The sequence below is a fragment of the Ochlerotatus camptorhynchus genome, unplaced genomic scaffold (assembly GCF_037179485.1).
Source record: "Ochlerotatus camptorhynchus isolate MF236.1 unplaced genomic scaffold, CSIRO-AGI_Acam_v1.1 ptg000577l, whole genome shotgun sequence".
NCBI lineage: Eukaryota > Metazoa > Arthropoda > Insecta > Diptera > Culicidae > Ochlerotatus > Ochlerotatus camptorhynchus.
In genome coordinates, this window is record NW_027041058.1 from 5,177,901 (window position 1) to 5,203,761 (window position 25,861).

General features: G+C 35.6%; 1 protein-coding gene across 4 annotated transcripts in view; it reads right to left on the reverse strand.

Moving 5' to 3' along the window:
- east (enhanced adult sensory threshold) overlaps window positions 1-25,861 on the reverse strand; it is a 180,511-nt gene that overhangs the window by 6,904 nt on the left and 147,746 nt on the right. For 3 of the 4 annotated variants that reach the window (XM_065236860.1, XM_065236859.1, XM_065236858.1), the window contains exons 4-5: window positions 22,372-22,590; window positions 12,737-12,772 (exon numbers count right to left, since the gene is read on the reverse strand). In XM_065236860.1, the coding sequence (XP_065092932.1) occupies window positions 12,737-12,772; window positions 22,372-22,590 (255 nt within the window). The remainder of the gene's footprint in view (window positions 1-12,736; window positions 12,773-22,371; window positions 22,591-25,861) is intronic. The other variant, XM_065236862.1, reaches the window with a different exon arrangement.

The following is a 25,861-nucleotide window of genomic DNA, read 5'->3' on the forward strand; positions in this document are numbered from 1 at the left end:
TTCAGAATTTACGCGGTATATCGCTTTTTACGCGTTTTTTTCTTACACGGTCTTTTTTTACTCGGTTTTTTTTTACGCGGATTTCGGAATTTACGCGGTTTTTTTTTACGCGGATTCCGGAATTTACGCGGTTTTTTTTACGCGGTTTTTTTTTACGCGGGACGTATCACCCGCGTAAAAAGCGACTCCAGTGTATTCCAATCGAGCAGAAGACGCCTCTTTACCCAATTCAGGCTCTTTAGTTCAGACTAGGGAGTAAGACGGCGTTAATAAATTACGTAACTAGAGGTCACCTCTATCGTTACGAACTGTTGTATAGGGGAGACAAGCTTTGTGCTACGTAACAAAGAGAAAAAATGAACCTTTTGTTGTTTAAAGATTAAAAATACAGGTCCAAAATGTCGTCACTAAATCTTGTTTGCTAAATTTAATTACGTGTATGAGGTGTTTGATTTTAATATTAGTAGCCTAGTTTTGAAAAATAAAATTGAGTATTTTTAAACAGTCTGTGTGGCTATTTTGCCAAAGATGGTGAACAAATAAATAAAATGGATATGATTTAATTTCCGGCTTGAATATTTTGCTTTCGTAAAACAAGCATACTCAATGGTACGCTTGTCTTTCGTTTTTATTTGAAATATGTTAAATTACTTTTACTTTTTTAAATTAAAATAAAGAAGTTAATGAGCAATTAAGAAAATGGAATTAAATATAAATTACGGATACTTCTCTCTTTCTTTATACAGGTATTCTCTATAGACGCCCACATTCATCAGTAAAGAACTTATAACCAAATCAAAAACTTATTGAAAAATCTGAATTTCATCATATGAGAGGGGGAGGTGCTTTAAGCGCGTTACGTTATGGAGGGGAGCTATTTTCCGAACTACGATTTGTTACAAAGGGGCGGAGGAGACGATTTTTTCGAGTTTATGCGTTACGTAGTTAAGGGACGCCACCTTATACCATGCTACAAGGCTATCTAAATGATTTTCTCTTGTCGGTAATTATTATAAAATGTTGCAAGGACTTGTGGAGTGACATTTCAACGGTTTTGTCTGTTTTTATACAGTTTTTGTACAGTAACTGATTTTTTTTAAACAACCCCTAAATATTATTGCAGATAAGAAAAGTGCGTTCAATTTCCTATAAGAATCGATCAAGAGTTTCTGATTGGAGTAGCTCAAAACGCTTTGATAAGTAATTGTTGAGAAGTTTAGTTGAGAAGTGCAAAACGTTGTAACGTCACGCAACATAGTCGCTCACCAAACCATTTTGAGCAACGCAAATCATAAACACTTAATCAATTCTTATATGAAATGTATCATACTTTCCAAATCAGTGGTAATATTTGAGGGTTTTTTTTTCAGTTACTGTACAAAAACTGTTAAAAAATCAGGCAAGAACGTGGATACATCCTGGTAACGGGTGATAACTAAAAAAAGAGAATAGCTTCAACTCTCTCATACTAAACCACGAATGTCCACAAAAAAAAAGAGACGGTTTATGCAAATCGATGCTCTCTGTCTCCACAAAACTATAGAATTTTTTGTTTTGTTTTTACATGCTCATTTGTGTTCAAAATGGCATCAAAACAAGAAGCACTTCGTGAAGGCATTGTACAGTTCTTCAAAACACACAAAAAGTGTGGAAAAAGTTTACGGTGGATCATTTCAAATCAGAGAATGTACCAATTTCTACTACTAATGCTTGACAACAGTTCGGAAGAGGGGTAGCGGAAAACCAGCCAAAATAATGAACAAAAAAGGGCTTCGATCGCTACACAATACGGTCAACAACAAAGATTCGATAAATCTGCGGGACGCCGCGAAATTACTCAGAAAAATGTCTCGTTTTGGAGTTAACAAAATCTCACATTCCTGTAAATGATCGATATTATTCAAATAATACTTGTACAACATCTTCAAATGTGACAACGGCGCCGGTGGTGTAGTAGTAAGCGTGATTACCTCTCACCCCAGCAGACCTGGGTTCAATCCCAGTCGGTGCCGCCGTGATGTTCTGACGCATAACATCTCTGATTAAGAAAAGCCGTTGGTCCCCGGTTCATAGTTGATGGGTCGATAAATAGCGTCCCGGGTTGGGGCTGCCTCCCAGGCGTCGATAGCATTGGTGCTCAGCACGGAAAACAAGATCGACGGAAAACAAATCAAGGAAAAAAAAATCTCCAAATGTAAGATTAAAGTTCAAACACAAGTTTGAACAGAAAGTGATGCTGTAGGGGAAATGGCTCTAATGTTGGCCTATGGATCTAAGATTGGGCCCATCGCTAAAAATCTGCTATTTATCAATTTTATCTAGATGAACGCGTCATTGGGACGGTACTAATGGATATATTTTTGGTCGCTATTGAAAATTTAGTCGATTGCTGAATTTATGTATGGGCCCAAATTCCCCTATATTGCCAAATCGGAGAGAGGACTTTCTAAACCATGGGTCAAGCCTAGCGATTTGGCTATCAACCAAGAAGGGTACCAAAATCAATGTTTGAAGAAAATATTGATTCCATTTCTTCAAAAATATCACGCAGACGGAAACTACGTGTTTTGGCCTGATAAAGCATCATTGAATTTTGCTAAGAAAACACTACCCAAGCAACAATTTTAGTTTTATGAGCGATCTGTAGACCATGATTTAGACTTGATGCATGCTTTAAAACCTCGATAAAACTTGCAATGCTACTTGGGTAACCTTCTTGGAAAATCAAAATATTCCGTATGTACCAAAAAAAACCGCAATCCAACAAACTTGCCTCAGTGTCGCCCAATGATGATATTTTTGGAAATATGAGTTCGTTGGTGTACAAAAACAATTGGAGGGCCAAGAATAGAAATCAGATGATAAACCGAATCAAAAGTTGCATTTGCAAAATAGATTTAAATGCTGTACAACGCTCATGTTCTCACATCATGACAAAGCTACGCCAAACAACTGATATCGGACTTTATTCGAAAAAGTTCATTTTTTTTGTGGAAACGTGTCGTAGTTTCATTTGAAATAAATCCCTTTTTCTTTTCTCAAACATGTGTTTTTTCATGAGCCCAAATGAAAATTCTCATTTCTTAGTTATAGCCCGTTAGAATGTGTTCATCAAACGATGTAATTCTGGTTGCAGAAAACAGTCAATGGGTGCCGAAGCCGTAATTTTCCATATGTATTCTAATGGTTCTGAAATTTAGATAGAAGAAGTTTCGTACCCATATTACGGGTGCATGCTCAAATTTCAGAAAATAGGAATGAAGCCTGGAATTTTGAAATGGCTTCAATCATACCTAACACTTCTAACACTTCGACCACATTTCCCATGCAAATTTCCATTTAGGGGAGGTGGAGGTAAAATGGTCAGGCGGGGAAAAACGGGCAGATGCTTGTTTTGTCGAGAAAACGCCAAATATCATTGTTGAAGCACACCATCGGCTTCGGGCTCTACGTGATTTAAAATTGTAAGCAGCAACAATAAAAACCCCCCGACCCGATGGTAGCGAAGCCCGCCTACAGAACAATGTACAGTTCTATTCCCACTACTGTGTCAGTTGTGTGTATACTTCATTGTGTATTGTTATTGTTTACGTTTATATATAGTGAATTGTTGTTGCATCTTTTTTGATTTGGAATTTAATTGTTGGTGCTATAGTATTTAAGAGAAGACGATTTGTATGTTATTGAAGTAATACGTTAATACTCCGAGCAGACATTATGCCTCTCGGAGGCAATAAAAAGTCAATTAAGTGTCCAACAGTGTGTTTCTTTGTTGTGCTCCGAAGCTATGCCCTTTTCCATCCATCTCCAATTTGAAAGTCACAACGTAGGGCAACATCCTGGACGAAACAATCATTGATATACCCCTTATTACTCTCTTTTTTCATGGCAATCTGATACGCTAACAATGTATATATTTTTCTGCACTAGTTCATATTGGAAACGAAACTTTCTCACCAAACATTATACAATAAGGGTCTGATTTTGGCAACACATGATTTTTGACATCAAACCTTTCCATAAATTTTAATAGCAACTGAACATTCATTATTGTGCGGAAAATCTAAATAAAACTATAAAGTTGTGTGTAATCAGTGGCGTCGCGTCCAGATGTACAACCTGTGCACGACACAGGTGGAAATAATTTTTAAAAAAATGCGTTTAGATGTCTATAGATTTTATGGTCACATTATAGCTGTACTTCTATACACCAGGCCACATGTGACCATGAATACACTATTCTATAGTGTGGCTCAATTAAATCTTCGACCTTTATTTGCTTCAAAAAGGATTCAGTTCAGTTCGGATGATCTGCCTAATCTCTAATGCATTGATTTCTAAGCATGTCGATATCACTACCATGACAAAACTCGTTAAATACCCGGAAAAAAATAACCATAAAATTACCATAAAATAATATAAATTCACAACGAAATCTATTGCCAACAATCGATCTTATTGTATGTATACCATACAAGTAAATTCAAGTCCCATATAGTATGAATTTTCAAAAATAGAAAAAAAAAAAAATAGAAAATTAATGGAAACTGGCTCAAGTTTGTTTGGGAAAAAGTTATTTTTTGTATGGTTAAGACACATAACAACCCCCTTGTTCTATTGTAGATGTCCCCATTTACCATAGATTCTATTGTGGAAACAATAAATTTTATGGTTACTTTATTGTTGTGGACAGTACAATATATTTTAAGTAAAATAAATTCTATTGTATGGTTACAATACATTTCATTGTACCTTTATAGTTCTTTTTTTTTACGGGTAGTGCACCTAAAAGCGAGCTTTTTTAGGTGGCGGGTGGCAAGTTTGTGAATGGTCAAATGCCTGATGTAAGTCAAGCAGACCTTCTATCACCTCTTGAAACATACCACACAAAAACAGCACAGTGTGTGTGTATCAGAGAACGCTTGCGCAAAAAGACTAGGGTGGGGAACGGATTCGAAACTCAAATGTCATTAGCCAAATACATCCGTAGACCATAGGTCCACCGTTGTATAATTGGCAATGCACCCGTGTACTGAATGGGAATTGTGGGTTCGAATCCCACCGGTGCCCTTAGATTTTTTAGCAAATTTTCTCACACACACGTCTCTTACCGATGATATGTGCTTACCTCTCAGTATGTTCAAACTATATTAATTTATTTAGTCATTATATATAAAATAAAATATGGGATGGCTAAAAGCATCTGAGTTACCATAATTGATTAAAATGGCGGAAAACCCCCATATCTTTTCACAAAATATTGCAATTAAGTATTATACAACACAATGTATAGTATTCGCAAAATAAATTAAACATAAATAGGTAATAAAATTAAATCAATAAATAAAAACAATGTAATGCATTAATTGCGTTTTTGTACAAATTATTATCGTTAAGTAGAGTAAATCGAAGACATCATATCAAGGAAAAACAAATCCTGAATGACTGGTACTATTTTTAACAATTTTTCGTGATCCCGGAAAATCTGGATTTTTGTAGAACCGCATACTGGCTACATGGTAGTCAAATTGATATATTGATGTTAGTTTTCCACTTAATGAAAGGTACTATACATTTTGAGGAGAAGTGCTAGTTTCCAAAACCTATTCTAGAATTTCTTGCAATCGGATACTGACAAATTTCTATTTTGCTCTGAATTCTACACTACATTATTTTAAACGCAGAGCCCTAGGACCACACCAGGAAATGGCCACTTTTCCGGAAAGTCAGAATATCTGGATGACTGTTTTTGAGCTAACCGGTAGCAGAATTGGCTTGGTGACTTGGCAGCCTTCTCTATGCTAAAGATTGCTTGCGGTAAAAAAAATCAAGGGTCTTTATGACCACATAAATTTCCCGGTGAATCTGAATATCCAAAGGGGTGTTTTCTGGTCACTTGGAAGCAGAACCGTTATATGGCATATTTCATCTTTGCGCAAAATTGTACACAGTTTACTACTTTCAGGAATTGACCATTTCCCCGGTGGTTCCGGATCTCCAGAGGTCAATTTACTGGCCAATCGGTAGCATAATCTATATGGTGCTTGCATATTTCTTCTAAGCTCATGATTTTATGCAATTTACAAAAAATCCGGACCGTTTTCTTGCCACCCGTTAGTAGAATCGATATGGTGATGTCAGCTTTCCTGTATGCATTTTAGAAAATAAAATCACAGTTGTTTAGGTCTACTTCCAGGAATTGACCATTTCTTCGGTGATTCCGGATATCCACAGGAGCCCACCCGGTTGTAGAATCGATATGCAGATGGCATATTTCCTCTAACTTTTTGTTCACGTAGCTGTGACGAGATTTTTTTTTTTTTTTTTTTGAGTGTAATTCGTTAGCAAAACAGAAACGGAGTATAAAACATGTCTCCGAGCGATTATAAAAAATAAGCCCCACCCTAGGCGAAGGGTTGAACAGTCCCGGAAAACTGCCTACGTAAATATTGCATGACTCCTTAGATGCTAGTTTGAAGCTAAGAGACGAACCAGCTAAGGGCTGATAGTCTATAATAAAGCAAAAGAGACAAGGTTGCAAATACTCATTTCAGCTAAAATAATGTTTTTCGGAATAATAAAACCCAAAAGATGGTATGATGACATGTTTTACTTGTAACTTACAAGAAGAGGTTACAAAGTATGCGTTTGAAACATAAAACCTGTAAATTTGACAATCAGTGATTTGCTGATCGCTGAGTGAGTGAGTGAGTCTGTGAAAAATCGCTGATTGTGACTCTCATGAAGTGAAATAAACAGGTTTAATATGTCAAACACATTCTTTGCAACCTCTTCTTGTATCTTACAAATTAAAATATGATCATAGCATCTAATTAGTTCATAACATTGTTTTAGCTGAAATGAGTATTTGCAACCTTGAAAAGAGAAAAAAAAAAGTAGTTTGAAGCTTATTTACTTGATCGGAGAGCGTCCTATATGTTAGGGTGATCTCGAATGAAAAACATTCACGAACAGCCAAATCCCAAAATTTTAAAGGGACACAGGGAACCTTTCCAATTTATTCCAATGTTAAACTGAAGCTTTTCAATTGTAGCGGACTAGTAATGCTTCTTGGATATCGAATCCAGAAATTTCCCCTCCTTCTACTTCCACGCGCTGATTTTGCTCATAAACTGAAAGTATCTTGGACCATAATCGATCTAGGATTCACAGAGAATATCACTGAAGAGAATCGAACTTTTGTTCGTCAATACATCTCATTTTCTTCATGTTTACATTCACAAATAAATTCAACAGCTGCTTTGTTTTGTAAACATAACCAGCTGAAAAGAGATAAGAGGATTAGAAGTCTACATCAGAAGAAGAGTCTTCGAGCACCATTGAAATGAATTCGACACTTTTTTTTAAATAATTCTCGGGTACTATTTATCCCCTGTGTCTGTGAAATCTGTTAGGTACCGTTGGAAAGGTTGCTTTCTCAAATTGTTATTAGTCATTTAGCCAACCTACATGGTCCTGTTACAGCACCATACAATGTGGATAATTTTTTTAAACAACATATTTCAGGAGCCAGCACCTGAAAGAGCAGTGGAATTACTTATTTGACCATGGTCAATTGCATTAGATATTTTTGTAAGCTGTCAGGGAAAAATATGAAAAGACAAATCAATCAGTTTTAACTTCTCTACAGATTCGACTAGAATGAAAATAAATTCAATTCCATTCCATCGAGCCCCTTACGAAAGAACTGTCCACTTAGAATTTCGATACGTGTTGTATATCTTGTAGCGGCATGCTCAGTGACCGCTGCAGGCATTTTTTGACAGCGATTTGTTTATAAAGTAGTCCTCTTCCGGTGGTGAAAGTTTCAAGCGAGTCAGAAGTTATTCCAGATGGAAGACGAGAGAAGAAAATTAATCTTGCACACTCACGTTGAAAATCCAACGTGGTCAGGTGCGACAATCGCAAAAAAGTTGAATATCGCCAAAAAATACCGTGTGATGTGCTCAGTCGATTCCACGAGTGGAACGAGGAAATGTCTCCGGCAGATTTAAGTTCACGTTCATGAATAAATTTGTCCGGAAGTTGTACAAGGAGGCCTCAGGAACCGCGTGCTGCATTTCATAAAAGCACACAAAGGACCTGTGAAGTTTTGGCCTGATTTGGCGAATTGCCACTGCAGCCGGGAGGTTGTTCAGTGGTCCGTGAAAATGAGGTGGATTTCATCGACAAGAACCTAATTTAACCCAATTGCCAATTGATTATGAACGGCTCGGGACACTTCACAGGTTACCAGAGTTTGGGACAAACTTGCCAAAGAGGTTGATACTACAGGTGTGCAACGTTTGATGGCGCGTATCACAAGGAAAGTGCGCAGTTACATCAGAAACGAACAGACATAATTTTAAATTAAAGTCTATGAAAGTGCAATAAAATATATTTGTTTTGATTGTTTAACCTTTTTTGAATGGCATTCCATACCCGAAATATAAGTGATATCTTCCGTGCGAGATTCTAAATGGACACTGCTTTATAAGACATGCTCAGTTAAACCATAAGATATGAACAAATAACCTTTCCAACTAGATGTAAACAAAAGAAATCCATTTGAAATTACCGAATCCTAAAGAAACATTAATCTTCAAACATTTTGTCTTTCAAAACACATGGTGACTAGAAAATCTCGATTAGCAATTTCCCTGTTTTTTTCCCGGAATTTGGGAAATTTTCCTGGTTTTGCGGTAAACATTTACATTAAACTTCAAACCGAATGCGATAATTTATTTCCCTGTTCTGGACATAAATCCAGGTATATTATAGTTCATAAAAATATGTATTTAATCGAAGTCTTAAAAATTTGTATATATGTAACCACCTTGAAACTTAGCTCAGAACTCAGAATTCGCTTAGAATAATTTACTTCCACAGAGTTCTTTCAAAATTCCTCCAAAATAAATTTGAATAAATCTTATTTATAACAGTCCAGAAAGTCTATGCAGGATTCATTTAATGGAATTCATTCTAGGTTAGTCTTTGAATTTTTAATGATTCAGTCAAGTTTTCACGGGTGCTTTCTTCCATAATTCTATATTATATTCACATGAATTCTCTCTTAATTCTTATGCAATTCTGAACCTTAGATTAGTCTTGAATTTCTGCTCCAAATTATCTTGAAGGTCTCCTCTAAATTTTTCCCAAAATTCACTTTATCTAGAAATTCCTCCCGAGATACCATTGAATTAACCTCAGAATACCATTAACACTCTTATTAGAATTTCTTTGGGATTGTACTCTCCAAAATCGATTCCCTTGGTATTTTTGCAGAATGTTCTCAGAATTTAATACCCTCTACACAATCGTCATGGAATTTCCCACGGAAATGCCTAAAAATTCTACTCTCACAATTGACTTGGAGTTCCAGTCAAAATTCTCTTTAAGTTCTTCCCTAAACTCCATTGGAATTTTTCTCTGAAAAACCTTGGTGTTATCTCTAGAATTCATTCTATAATCTCCTGAAAATATCCTGAATCTAGTCCAGTCCAAGGGTCTTCAGGGTGTCCTTTCAAATTTATTTTTTTCAATTCCGGGTTTTTACCCGATTATTAAAAAAAACTCTACTTTAAACAAAAAATGCGTTAAAAAATAACCCTTTAGAGATAATAATAAAAAAAATTCAGCAGAATTCCTCTACAATATGCAGGGCTGGTAGTGGGTATTTTATACAATAGTATTGACTACAATGACGAAAACATTGACCAAATAGTGACTCTAAAACAAAAAAAAGGGACCAAATAGTGACACTGAAACAAAAAAAAAAAAAGTGACCAATAGTGACATTTATTGATCGGAAAGATATTAAAGATATGGATCTAATCTGTCGTGCGATCCGTTTTGACAAATATTATAAATTCCCAAACTACCATGAGCATTTTAAAAGCTTTTTTAAATAAAATTAAGTAAAATCAGTATTAATTGGATAATCAATAGGTTAATTTGTAACCTCCATTTCCCACAAAGTACTCATTTTTCTCAAACGATTTTTTGGAAACCAACCGTTGAATAAGTTGAATTTAGATTCAGATCACGAATTGAAAGCTTGCACATAGAAATTTATTGGGAAATCTTGAAATTGAAAAAAAAAAAAAATTAGGCGCAGAGAAAAATGTTCAACGTCTTGGACAAATTTGTCAATTTTAAGACAATCAATTTTAAAGATCCCGAAAATAGAAACTTCTGTAAAACTTCAAACATAGACAAATTTTCATATCTCTGGAACCTAGACAAGTGTTCTGGATCGTATCAATAATTATCATTATTCTGGAACGACGAAAATTTTCTCGAAAAATCTCGATCTTCCAAAAAGTTGTAAGATTCTGTACTACATTTTAGAGATGCTGGACTTTTTTTTTTGTTTAATGCTGGCACTTAGTAATTCACGATCTTTAATTCAAACAAATTAAGAAAGCGTAGAATAATTTACGATATGTTAGGGTGTAAGTTCACAGTTATCTAAAATCTGGGATTGTAAATTTTTTGATTCCAGACTTGTAGAAAATACAATTTGATGGGCTTGGAAAAGAACTTCTGAAAAAAAGAAGATTCGATGTTTGCCGATACTAAATCTTCCGGCCGTCAAAGATTTATCGAAATTCACGTCTTTGAAAAAATCTCTAGCGCTTGGAAAGTTTTCTAGACCATTTTTCAACATATTAGGCTTGGACAACTTTCAAGATGACGAAGAGATATCGGAACCAGAGTTTATTTTTTTCGAATCCTTTTTTCGGTTTTTTTTCAGTTGTCTTACCTAGTTTTCCCAGTTTAATTGAACAATTAAATATGGTTAAATACCCCAAGTAGCATCACAAGTTTTATCGCATGATAAAACCCAAATCCTTACTTGAAGCATAGATTATCATTTCACTTAACTGTTGACCCTAAACAATACAGTATGTAATATGTAGTAAGGTCAAAATATGTTATTCTCAATTGGGGATTGGAATTGAGGAGATAAATGCAAAGACATTCCAATGATCTTAAAAGAATCTTTACAGGATTTCAACAGGATGATTTGAGAATGCTTAACAATATTTCAAGGAAAGTATTTTTTAATTTATAGTAATTTTCACACTCTCGGATCATTCGTGCTTTATCCGGGTGGGATTTGAACTCATGATTTTGGAGTAAGATCTTTATGTTCTACAGACTAACCTCGGTCTTGGTATTTGGTTAGCACAAAGTGCAAAAATTAATGTTTAATTTATCTCTATGTCCGGTGTCGAGCATTTGCATGCCAAGCATGATCGGAGTTTGCAAGGAGTTTTAAAAGGCATGAATCTGCTTCTCTATCCTGAAGTAGCTTCGTAACATGATATGTCTCTCTCAGCCTTTATACTAGAACTACTTCACTCGGAAAACTGTGGCAAAAGAATTCAAGCAATGACATCATATGCATTCCAATGCACATGAAATTCTATAAATTTAGCTATCGTAGTAGAAACAGCGACAAAATCACCGCTTGATCCGGGCGCGAACAGATTGCGAGTGAGAGAAAATAATAATATGAAAGTTGAAAACAAGAGAATATAATGATGTAGGGGAATTTACGTATTCTCGGCAACCTAAGCAGCGACCTTCTTTCTATAGCCTTTTTCTCTATGGAACGCACACATATGCAGTATTGGTTTGTTTACAATCTTTTGCTGCCAGCTGCTCTAACAATTTCAGTCGAAAGAATTGTCAAAAACTGTTTTGAAACGCTTTTACAAAGCTCCAATCTACTCTAGTGAGAGCGAGTATTGTCGGCAACCAGTTTTTCTGCTGCAACCGTTCCATTTGAACTGCATGTAAATCTGCTGTTCTATTATCGGCAACTCGAAATCAGCTACAATTTGTAGTGCGTGTGTTTCATTTCAAGAAAACCCTGCTAGATTGCTTTTTCTCAGTGGTAAAAATATAGTCAAATTGAAGCTGAAAGCATAAAGAATCGTTTGCATGCATTCACCGAAGTGTTTTTGTAAGAAAATCCAGTGAAAATAGTGTTTCAATTTGGGTTGCCGAAAATAGTCTGTCATGCCGAAGCCGTCATTTCCCCTATGTGCTATAAAGGTGATTGATTCCATGTAACATTACAAGTTTAAAGGTTAAAAGGATTCTTCAAGACCAAATTATGGCCTACAAGACTAATATAAAATCAAAATTGTTACTTGGGATGAGTATATATGATCTTTCCCGGTGCAAATTGGGATTTCCCGCATTTTTGCCGGAAATTCCGAATTCCCGGTTTTTTCCCGGATTTCCCGGTTGGATGGTCTTACATTTTTTTTTTTCTAGGTCCAGAATCTTTTTTTTTCCAAAGGGAGGACCAAATATATTATTTCCCAATTTGTCATCAACATACACGGACTTTTTCCCCGGTTTCCCGGTTCACTGGTCATCGGTAACGGCAATTCGCAAGTGATTTGCGGAACATAGGCTTGTTCAAATTCTGCATACAAGGAAACTAGAAACAGCGGGGATCGCACGATAGGCATCGCAAACGAAGAAAGACTATGTAATAAAGTTATCCATAAACGATTCACGTGTACATACAATTCCGAATATATAGTTATTAGAACTTTTAGTTACCAGACTTATCGTGGGGTCTAAATGACCGCACAGAACAGAAAAAGTGTTAATTCAGAATCAGTATGTTTTAAATATAAGTTTAGCGTGTTTTCACATTAAATTTTAATTTTGTTTTATGAAAGTAAAAGAAATGGTTGAAAATATGTCTTACGTAGTTTGTACATAGTCCCTAACAACGTGTTTTGAACTGAAAATAGAAGAAACAATTATTATTCTAAAGAGAATCATTTGATAACATTGCGTTTTAACGAAAATTAGTGTAGAAAAACAATATAGCCATTGGGGAGGCAGGTTTGTATGGCAGGTCACAACCTCCGACTCCCCATAGCTCATTCGATTAGAATTGTGGGAACCGGAACCACAACAGTGCCAAATTTGAATGGATTTGGTAGCGATCAGGAATTGGCAGCAGAATTATAATGTTAGTATGAGAAACGGAACATAAATATAAATTTGCTTGCCACAAATTCACACATTGCTCATTATTGTCCATGAGATTATGATTGAGCAAACCATGCAGAACAACTTTGTCGAAGACCACAAATCGATTTTATTACTGTATTCAGGGTGTCGACTCAAAGTCGAAAAAAAAATCCCTGACTTTCCCTGACTTTCCAGTGGGTTTTCAGAAAAATTCCAGTCCACAAAACTCCGATATTTAAACCTAAGAAGCTACAACGTGATGTGCTTTATTATACCGTAGTGCAAACTATGGTTAGTTTAAAATGAGCAGCAGAGTAAGCTTTCGAAAATATCAAGAATAGCATACTCATGGCACGCACAACTGAACTTGATACTAATACAATTTTTACAGAACATATGACCGACTACCTAACGAAGGGTGTGAATAGGCCTAGGGCTATAAATACATATTATAATATAATAATGAATAACTACTGCTCACAACTAGGCTCACTATTCATTACTAAGTAATAATAGGAATATTTAATCAATGTCACCAAGCTCTCAATTTGAGTTCATAATGTCACAACTAAATAATAATCAACCCGTAGACGATCCTTTCTCTTTACCAGTGTTCGGAAAATCATTCTCAAATCTCATTCATTGAGTGTCCTTGCGAGAATAAACTCGCGTGCAAATGTGGCAAACAAAATTCACGCTTGAGATTCTCATGCATATTCAGTGAATATGCATGAGAATCTCAAGCGTGAATTTTGTTCACGCAGTCACACTCACAACGTCGAAAAATCATTCCAACTTTAAACTCATAAAAAAAAACCACTCAAACGTCAATTGATACCATGGTTATGCATGTTTCGTTAGTTTTCCAACCCCTGATGCACAAACAATAGTAATAACAATAAATAACGCCAAAATATAAATTAATTAATTTTTTAGCCTGAAAACTCATCGGTGATTTTTGCGACAATCACGCAACCAAATGTTGTTCATTTAAATCAAAAATATTAATGTTCATTATAGAGCATTTCCAGCCCAAAACGCAAACCGGTTGGACATGAGTGTTTCCGATTTGAATGAAACATTTCTCACGTGTTCGCTGATGGTTGCATTTTTCAATTAAATGCTGGAAATGCTCTATATAAACATATGAGTAATTCAAAGTAAATTTGAAACATGTTTGAAACAAAAATATTTATTTTTGGATAAAATTCAAACGCATATTTATTTCAACAATATAGAATTTGGGTAAATGATTTTTAGCGTGTCCTGCCTTGTTTACATTCGGCAAAAATTGACTCAAACTATTCCTCGGGAAACGTGAAACCGAGTAAATGGTCGTGAAACCGAATAAAAGGATCCGAAAACCCATCTAGGAAGTGTCCAAATTATGTTCCAGTTCCGATCCACATAACACCCTTTCCCAAGAAGTCGAAAGAAAAACGACAATTCGAAATGGATGCTAAATCTATTCCGGATCCTCTCCCTTCTCCCGACAACAAACGTAGAAAGAGGGTCAACGTCAGAAACAAAAGATTTCACTGAATTGGAACCCCCAGACACTCACCCCGACAAGCCTTTTGGAACCCGGACTAGAACACCACCATCCACGCCATCCACAGACCACCCTTTATCGACCCCGAAAATAGTGGGAATTTACATGTCCTGTCTGCAGACTTTTCTTCTATTTATATGCTACCTATCCATTTTCTGTTTCTTTTTCGCGCTTTCAAATACTAAAATAGTTTGTTTGTTTAAAAAATGAAAAACTTATTTAAAATTAAAAAAATTATGCTTGTTCACTTTGACAACAAAATGTTTTCACGTTTATTTTAAGCTCGAATATTTTTAAAATAAACGTAACATTATTTTTATTTTCAACATAGATTGTATTGACTTCAAAAATGGAATAAGTTTGCAATAAGCCTTTTTTATTTTTGTGGCCAGAACAAAATTTAAACGTTTAAATTTACCTCAAATATGTTTGTTTCGACGATAGATTTTTCTGCTTATGATTTGAGCAGAACAATTTTCTCCTGCAAACTCTCGGCTTCTTTTTGAGCATCTTCCAATAACTTTCTTTGCTTATTCTCCAGATGTTTCGCTTCTGCTTCTCTCTGGGGTATCAACAATTCTAGATAGAGCTGGAATTAGGGCGTAACAGCTTTTGTAAACAATGGCTTCTTTCGATGATTTCTAGAAAGTTCAGGCTCGCCAACGCAATTCAACAACACCATCCAGTAGGGGACGACTTCCCCTACCCGACGGTTATGATGGTTTGCGTGGGCATGCCTTGAGTTCCTAGAAATCATCGATAAAAGTCATTGTTTACAAAGGCTGTTACGCCCTAATTCCACCTCTATCTAGAATTTCGCTTTGTCGGAATCGAGAGCTTCTTTCATACGACGATCCTTGTCTACATGGAAAGCGAATACGAATTTCAAACTCGCTGAATATGTTCATTCAAATTTTGTAAGTTTTCCAACCCGCCTGCATGAGTAACACCATCATAGATCTGACATCGCGCAACGACTGACTCTTCCCTCATGTTTTCAAAAAGACATTCTGCATTTACGAAAAACCTCTCTCTGCATTGGCGTTGCCATGCGATAAGCAGCAAATCATTTTCAAAAACCAACAATAGTTCTGTGAATACGCCGACCAATATCCTGTGCCATTTACCTGTGCAATATTGTTCAGATGATCAATATTAATGAACCTTTCCATAATGCCTCTAACCATTTGAGACATCGCGTTGTACAAAAAAGGTACTATAGGGTTATCCGTCTAAAATTCGCATAGAAATGGCTCAACTTCGATAGCAACTGATTTGAAGAAAGCCAGCTTAATACCACGTTCAGACTACAGAGTTATAACATGTTATAACGGTTGTCACATAATTGCAACATTCAAACAGTTTTTAACATCTTGGTAGGAAGCCGAGGTTGGTTCGATTTTGTCTTTCTGGACGCCTTGAATAAATTTTCGTATTTGCGGAATAATTTCGATTGCCCTCTGAACAGCACCACTATTATCCAGCCATCGGTGGTCGCAAAAATTTAACGGGAATATGGTAGATCCGGAATACATCGAAAAATAACGCTCGTCTTGCTGGTACATCTATGAAGATATTGTAGATACCACGCAAACATTTGACAACATCCCCAACTGGTACTGCGAACACTATCCTTGAATAAATTATGCAAAATATGCAGCCACAGCTTCCTAGATCTATCAGCTTCTCGCCACCTTTTTGGGCCCATCCATGGACACATGGACGCAGCGAGTAGATCTGATGCCAGGGATCTTCCCAAAAACTTTGACGTCATGTAACGAGTTGCCACCTCGTTTTTCGAATCATCCCAGAATCGGGAATTCAAATCCATTTGTTTTGTTGTTGTTGTTGTTTTATTTAGGGGTTCGTCAAACCCTACAACAAAAAAGCTGAACTTTTGCAGTGTTAGTACGGAGCAATGCCAAAAATATCCAGGTCACGTCCTAGCTGAACCTTAGCGGCGATTTGACTATCGAAAAACATTATTTGATAACAGTCATGTCAACGAGCTCTTTGCACCATTGCACCAGTTTTGGGGTAAACGAACTAGAGTGGGTACCAAAAAGCAAAGTACCAAAATCAATGTGAGGTAGACGCGCTATATAAGGTTATATATTAAAATTGACAACCACAGCATACCCCTGGAAAATTAGTAAAGGACTACATTTACAAAATCAGGAAGGCCTGATTATTTTTCTGAACGAAGCGGAAGAGAAAAAAGCCAAATGAAACAACACAAAATTTGTGTTTTAATGCAAAATACTCAATTCGGCTATTTTGGTTCGTTTCAATTTCAAAGTTAAATTGCCTAGAATCAATCAAAAATATCATTTTTTTCCCTGACCTACACTAAAATTCCCTGACATTCCCTGACTTTCCAGACCAGAAATAGAATTCCCTGACATTCCCTGACTTTCCAGGTTTTTCCAGGTAGTCGACACCCTGTGTATAAAAAGTTATGCATGGTTTGCCAATCTAAATCTCAGATATGCAATCGATGAAATTTTGGTAAGCAAATTAATATATTCTTTCCATTTCCCATATTAAATCTAGGAAAAAATAACGCAAATCAAGATCGCAATAATTATGTATTCACCTAAAATTAACAAAAAAATCCAAAATAGTTTTTTATTGGGTATCAGTTTTCAAGACTTGACCCATTTGAATAAATTTTGCTTTGACAATACAGCAGAAGGCCTAGCAACTTGAACACTGGATTCCGTGTGTATTGTTTCAAGTTATAGAACAAATATTGTGACGTGATACATCCGCGTAGTAATCCGATTGACTATTGAATAAGTAAATCCGTTTCGAACAAAATATCTAAATTATGTAAGTTACGAAAACCGCGCGAATTTCGAACGCCGTGCGAAAATACCGAAGCGAGAAAAAAAAATAACAAAGGCTTATTATCATTTAAAGAGTGCCACCAAAATAAATGTGATAGCCTATGTTGGCAAGTTGATTAATTTTGGTATGATCTTTAGATATTCTACTTATTTTACTATTGAGCTTTGTTTCAATTTAGTTATTTTACCGCGTATCAATCATTTCAAAATTTCGCGACCGTACCGAACAAATTCTAAACTACAAAAACTTTTGGTAAGCTCTACCGAATTGCGAATCACTTCTGCTTAAGCTCCGTAGACGTAGGTGCGTTGATTCCGACAGCCGCGAAAAGTTAAATATGCATCAATACCACATAATGAAAGATCGATTTTACAGTCACATAGGGTTTAGTTCATAGATTAGCGTTGACAGCTGTTTACAAATGTACGTACTTGAACAAAAAGAAATAAGTTAACTCAAATGCTTTAAACGCATATCAGAAATTTCGCGTATTGAGAGAATAATATAGTAGTCGAGTACAATAAACTCAGGGGAAAACAATACCTACAAAAGTTATTAACTGTCACATACCTCTACTTTTACTTATTTCCTAAACTGTTCCTCTCCTTGTTAATCTTCTTAATGCTATTGGTCTACTTGCGTTTTCTTATTGAAGTTCAAGACTAAATAAGGAAGATTTTTTCAACATTAAAGGTTAGTTGCATCACTAAGCGGACCTCCGCATCCTAATTCTTTTTTTTAATATACTTAATGTTACTAGACTTTCTGAAGTTTCTTATTTATGTTCATTTGATGATTATTAGTCTAATTTAATAAATAATTTAAATCTCTAATTCACCTAATCAATCATAACCCATGCTTTATTAAGTTCGTGTTTCAAGTACTTTTAACTTTGACCTATATTTATTATATCTTAGTTCGACCCACGTGACACCTTCAAGTGACTAAAATGCTTCACTTTAAAGTGGGGATCCTAGCTGATTTTTAAATTATATAAGGTATATTCTCAAACTATGCTCACACGTTTCCATCATGTCGCACCGCAAAAATACGTATGGGTATGTCACAATAGAAGCACGCCACAGTGGAAATCCCGAACCATAGTTCAAACACTTATCCACTTATACCATCTATAAAAATGGTGTTTAACATTGTTCCCTGATACTTCAATGAAAACAACAATGAAAGCTTGTCACGCCAATAGAACACTTTCTGGGCACTTAATGAAATATTTCAATAGAATAATTCCCTTGTAAACCCAAATAAATCTATCTGCGTAAAAATAAATAAAATGAAAGTGATTTGCGGAAAAACCCACCAATGTCGCACCCAACGTCAGTGCCTATACGTAAGCGTACTACAACGCGGCTTTTGAACAAAGGAGTATCAAGTGTAATACTGTCACTGCTAGCCTAGATCTTTGGTTCTCTCATGTAGTGGTTCATCAGAGAGAGGAAGCTTAGTAATCCCCATCGCCTGCTCACGGCGCCATTCTATCGCGGCATGAGCAAGCAACGCCGGCCATAAACCTACCATCTCCAACACTCCAGTATAAAGCATGAAATTAAGGCCGCCCACCAACAAAAAGGTGCAAAAACTAGCCAAGGGGAAGACGAGAAAAAAAATACAAAATTTTACATTAAATCACAAAAATGACATTAAACACGACTAAATTAACTTGGAAAACGTGGTTTTACCTACGCAAATGGCAATGGAAATGGCTTAGAATCGTTAAAACGAGCCTACATATGACTGAAGTGGCCTAACAATGCTGAAATAGCTTTAAAAGTTTAAAAAAAATGACATCAGTTCACCAACATTGATATTAAAATGAGAAAATTACCTTAAAAACAACAACAAATGACTTAAGACACGCCACCCAAGTAATAATTTTGTACTTTGACTATATGTTTTTAGTATTACTTCTACGTGAAGTCAACGATTTACATAGTTGAAGATGCTAATTTCAAATAACAGACTGTACTGGTAATTTTTATACGATAGATGAAGTAGATGAAGGGGGAGTTTGGTAAAGAGAGATGAAAAAACCGATTTGTACCTTCCTTAAAAGTTGTCCTAGCTCGCTTGTCTAATATCTATATACAATCTTCACACTGCCGTACTCTAACGGAACTATCAACTCTATGCTTTCATCTACTCCATCTATCGTATAAAAATTACCACTACAGTCTGTTATTTGAAATTAGCATCTTCAACTATAATAATTTTGGTTTTATTATAGCATTATACACCATTATTTGCGCTTCAAGAAATAATATAAATTTTGATAAAACTTGCAATGTTGCTTAGGCGAAAAGGCCTAGAATCGTCGAATGGCCCTGAAAAGGCCAAAAATCATCCTTTGTCGCTAAAGTGGTTTCATGGAACACCAAAATAACGTGATGGAACAGCTCTAAAAATGCCAAAACCATCCTGAGTGATAAACACGCATATAATCTTATATCAGTCCCATATGGAAAAAGTAGGCATTGATAAAATGGCAGTTGAAGTTACGAAATGCAATTCCCATGTAATTCCCAATTCAAGTTGCATTTTTTATTATGTCATCGAAAAATATGGCGATCCAAAACGCAGAACCGTAACTTTACCTCTGGACGATCGAATTTCAGGATGGGACTAATATGCGATTACTTTGCTTAGTGAGACAAACTTATTTAATGTTGTTTTCACATTTTCAGTAATATGAAAGTAGATGCCAATTGATAGTGGATAACGTTGTTATCTTAAAATTGACGAAAATCCATATGGGACTGATATGCGATTTTATGCAATTATGTCCATTATAAGTACTGTCATTACATTTGTTGCAAGAAACAAATACAGAGGATGTAGGAAATAGACAAATTAACCTTAAAAACTTTAAAAATGCTCAGGCACCATACGAAGCGCTTAACAACCTATTAAAGATACCATCCCAACCTAATGCGATATGATTGTACCATACTTGGTTTCATTCATTATTAGGTTGGTTGGTTTCGGTTATTAGTAATTGACTTTGTCTAAAATCACCAAAATGGCTTTTCAAACAACAAAATGGCCTTAGAAACGTTAGAAATTACTTAGAATTTCCAAAATAGCCTGAAACTACCAAATGGCTATGGCTAAACATATGAAATCACCTTAGATAACCTAGAATCGATAAAATGACATAAAAACGTCAAAAACTGACAAGGTTAAAAAACTTAAATTTAGATTTTAATATTCTGTGCTGGAGAACAGCCAAAATAGATAACTTGCTCATAAAAAGGAGCTTGTAACCCCTCCCCTGACACAAAATAATCAAATCTGGGATTATCTTAGGTATTCCCAAGCAATTTTCCCTAAAAGAATCACCACTAAGCTCATGAAACTCACACTTCGATGGCTACCATGGAAATGTGCTGGATGTTTACTGCCGGTGGAAGCATATTTGTCCCATGTGTGTATGAAAATCCGTAGCACATGGGACAATTATGCGTCCACCGGCAGTTTAGAGATTATGCCAAATTTGCAATTTTTCTCAAAAGCTGAGATCTACTACAACAAGTTAGCAGTACACATTGAAGATCATAAATCGGTTCATAAACAACCCAGCATTTTTTTTAGTTCTATCAGAATTTTCTTGGCATCGTGCCTAAAATTACATTGGAATTGTAATTTAAATTTATTTTGGAAGTATTCTCAGAATTCCCTGAAAGTTCTCTTCAGAATACCCTTGAAATTATCCCAATTCTTGTCAATATTCTCTTGAAAATTATCTCTGTTCGTTCTAGAACCTTGGAAATTATTTTGAATTTTTTTTTCAAATATGAGATTGTAAAACTTATTCAAAATTTTAAACCTTCAATATTTCTATTGGTCTTAGAGAAAAGTCGATGCAAATGATTTTTTTTAAAGGTGTTAATTCTTCCAACCATTTAATTAAGATTTTGATAAAAGCAATTTAATTGCTTTTTAATAGTTAACAGTTAAAACTGCCAGAATATATATGGATGAAAATGATGAGCACACATACAAGCTTAAATCAATGCTGACTATGATATGCTATATTGACAAATTTAAGACGGACCGAAAAGTTGTGGATCACCGCATTAGAGAAGAGTATTCACCCTCCTGAACCCCTGATCCCCTTCCACTGACTAAGCCCATAGATTTAATTTAATAATCTCGTGGAAAAGTTGCTTTTAATTCAAATTCGACCTTTTGGTTTGGCACAAGCCAACATACAGAATAAATAATTTATATGGGTTTCTCTTCTTTCAAAACTGATCAAAGCATTTTAACTATCAATGGAGATCTTGTACACTTTCGAGAATCGTATTTATATAACAAATATAAAGGATTTTCCCGAAGAGCGCGGTAGGTGGGGCAGTTCACTCATCGCAATTTCTCGGCAATTCTCTAACGAACTGAGCTGATTTTTAATATGTGATTAATGCCAACCAAAAATTGGTCAACTACTAAAAATCACCTTGATTGTTTGGTGGACAAGCGAGAATAATCGGTAGAGCGACTGCACAAAGCGCATTAATTGAAAAAAAAATAAAGTTTTTGTGTACCGTAATGCACCGGATGGTTCGTTAAACCGGACATTTAATTATATATTAAATATTACGTCAACTTTCCTATATAATAATTTTATGAAATGATTCGCGATACAATGTATGTGCCTTTAGCATGTTAGGCATTGATAATATACTAGGACAAGGCTGATAGAATCCAAAAATGACCATTGTCTTGGCTGTTTTGGCTTGTAAAATCAGCCATGATAGCAGCCATTTGTGGCTTCAATCAATCTTATCCTTAAAGGAGTCCGGATTTGTGAACTAAGTGTGCGGATTTTTATTCGGTACGTTGCGTTTTTTACTCTTCTCAGATAATATTTTATCATTGAAACGGTTTTGTAGCTTGATACAATCGAGCATATTAATTCCATAGGAAAATGTATGACGTAAACTTACTAGCTAGGATGTTCTGCTGTCGCTCGCTGGATTTCATAGCCGCAATGTGGCAAGGAGTATCGTAGAGGCCAAACTTGCCGCCACAGTAAAAGCACTGGTCCTGGCATAGCCGTTCGGGATGTACATTAAACGAAGAGGCTTTCTCCGGAATAACCAACGCCTTCTGGACCACTTCTTTCACTGCAGATTCAGCAACAACTTCCGGTAAGGTGACAACATCTGCAAGGAAAAGAAGAATACATATTTTAAGTGAAACAATTAGAGAAATTAATGGCTTTTTTGGCAAAAGGCGTGGAGGTGTCATCGGATGAATTATCAACAAATCATCACCGGGTTCCTTTTTTCTCACGTAGTTCCGTCCTTCTCTCAAGCGACATCGTTGCGTCATTAATTTTAAACCCCAACAGCAGCAGCAGCGGTAGCACACTCATTATAATTCACCCCCTTATTTTTCGCTTTTGGATCTAGCCAGACCTTGCTGAACACAGCTTCTCCCTCAAGGGCATTGAATGAGAAAAATCCACGTGGCAACATGAGCAAAGTCGGAGGAAATTTGAGGACTGGTAAATGAGTGATTGAAACGATCGGTGGGCAAACAAAAAAAAAGGTCAGCTTTTAATACCCTATAAATTCAATATTTTGATAGGAAATTAAGCTTTCAACTTTTCTACCATTGCCTCATCTTGGACAGATAGAAATTGAAACGACATCGACACGGTGTCTAGCACTGGTGACAGGTTGCTTTTTTGTGAACTTACAATTTTATACGGAAGGGACGGTTGTTCGTGAGGACTTCTCATTTTTGCTGCCGATTACGTGACGGTATTTGAATGATGCTCGTCGTGACAATTTGAATCAATAAATGGATCAAAGTACGTGATACATTTACGCTGGATTGAGTGTTGTCAGAAACGAATGGCGCTGAAAGCGGCCAACGAGTTTTAGAAAAAACATGGCATTTGTTTTGTTGTCTGTTTTGCAGGCATTTAAATTTGACATTTAGTTGAGACCATACCGAATTTTTATGCTCTTCTTACATCTAAGCCAACCGTGCCTATTGGGGTCATGGTTCATGGAAGGTTTTTCTCATACTACAGGAATCTCCCGACGGGCACACGTTGATGATTTACTACACCCATGGTCATTATTCGACTGTTTCTTAACCAGCTGGGCTGATTTTTTGTAGGCAACTAGTGTAGGTCACCTTCAGAAAATTAGCTCGATTGGTTGGAGGAAACTCGAAAAAAGTAATACAATAATAATATGGTCTCTGTATAGCCAAAGCTATTCCAACGCCAAATTGAAAATAACATAAATAAGAAGCCATGCATTAAATATGCCAAGCAAAATAGAGGAAAAATTAACACCACTGGGGAAGTGAAGGGGGGTTTTGTCACGTTTTTCCAATACCTAATGCTTGATTGTCACATAATTTTACAACTTTTAATTAATGGATCACCCTAGATCTAAATGTAGTTTAATAATTCAGATTCATTGTTTTTTTGTAAGCCTTGGCGTCAGGCTGAAAACGTCCAAGTTGATACGCAGAAGATTTTCCGTTGTTTTGAAATGAAAAAAATCTATTTAAAAAAAATCCGAGAACCAAAGAATGGCAATACTTAAAATAAAGTTTTTTTTTAAATCCATAGAATTTTTAATATTTTCCAATAATTAATAAAAACTATTGGAACAACAAAAACATATATTGCGGAGATAAAGACAAGCAACAGAATATTCAATAGAAAAGGTCAATATTTCTATAAAAAATCAATTTTTACAACTCATGTAACATGATGAAAAGAAATATTAATTCAAACAGTTTTTTCCAGACTTTTATTTACGACGTATCATTTGGATAGTATTTGGTGTCCAAGATGCATTTTCTCTGATATTTTAAATTTTACTGAGTTACAGAATCATAAATGGGTCATTAGGTTAAAAAAATAAAAATAATTGGCTGTTCTAAAATGTGTGCTGTTCTAAATGTGCAATGGAGATCTGGGATCATTTTTTGAGGTTTTGAATTAAGTGTTATCATTTAGACTGTGGGAGTACACAGTAAAAATTTCTAAAGATTTTTGGGGCGAATACAAAGAGAATTCTATGGTTCTACATATTTTTTTTTATACCCTCGGATTTCCCAGAGGAGAACTTCTTGCGAAATCTATGGCTTGCTTCCAAGGTAATTGTAAGGATCACGTAATGGCGAATCTGGAATGATTTCCAAGTTAGTTACAGTTCAATTTAAATTAAATTTAGAATGAGTCTTAAATAGAAACATCCAAGGTGGTTCTAATAGCATCCAAAATAGAACACTAAGAATATTCTGACGATGATTTAAAGCATTATTCGCAATCACCTAGCGCGATGTGATCCTCTTGTTTTGTACCAACCGGCAAACAGCGTTTTTGTGGGATTATTATCGGGTTTTCTCACTCTATGTCCTACCCACTACGCCTTGACGTCTGACCCTTTCTGAATACAGAGGAGTTCTGGGAGCATTATCTGATTTTTTATGGTATCGAGCTGGAGCTGCGTGACAGCTAACTTTTCAAAACTTGACTTGAATTTTGCTTCTATCTTTCGACTATACTACAGAAAGACTAGCCTATGTTGGCAGTTTGTTTAATTATAAAATATCGAAACTAAGTGAGTTCCGTAAACCGGGCGAGTTCCGAACGCCACGCGAAACAGCAGGAAAAAACAGTTAATTACTTAAAGAGTGCCACAAAAATTAATGTTGGCAAGTTGATTAATTTGTTTTCTTCCCTAAATGTTCTACTAATTATACTATAGATATTCTAAGATTTCGCGTCCGTACCGACTAAAATCCAAAAACTAGAAAAGCACAGAAACGCGTTTGGCAAGCTCTATCGAATTGCGCACAAGGTTGCAAAGACTCATTTCAGCTAAAATAATGTTTTTCGGAATAATAAAACCAAAAGATGGTATGATGGCATGTTTTACTTGTAACTTACAAGAAGAGGTTACAAAGTATGCGTTGGAAACATAAAACCTGTAAATTTTGCTTTATATGAGTCACAATCAACGATTTGCTGATCGCTGAGTGAGTGAGTGAGTGAGTGAGTGAGTTTGTGAAAAATCGCTGATTGTGACTCTCATGAAGTGAAATAAACAGGTTTAATATGTCAAACACATTCTTTGCAACCTCTTCTTGTATCCTACCAATTCAAAATTTGATTATGGCATCTAATTATTTCATAATTTAGAAAAACATTGTTTTAGCTGAAATGAGTCTTTGCAACCTTGATTGCGCATTACGAAAACTCCATAGGTCACGTATAGTCCCGACAGCCACGAACAGTTCAAAATCCACTTGATATATTTAGAAAAAAAAAAAAAAACTTAGTGAAATACTATCTACTACAGGAGCCACATCAAAATTTAAATTGAACCCATATGAATATAGAATCTCAGCAAAATTAAATTTCCTCCCCAAATTATTCATTTAAGATAAAAAAGCGTTTTG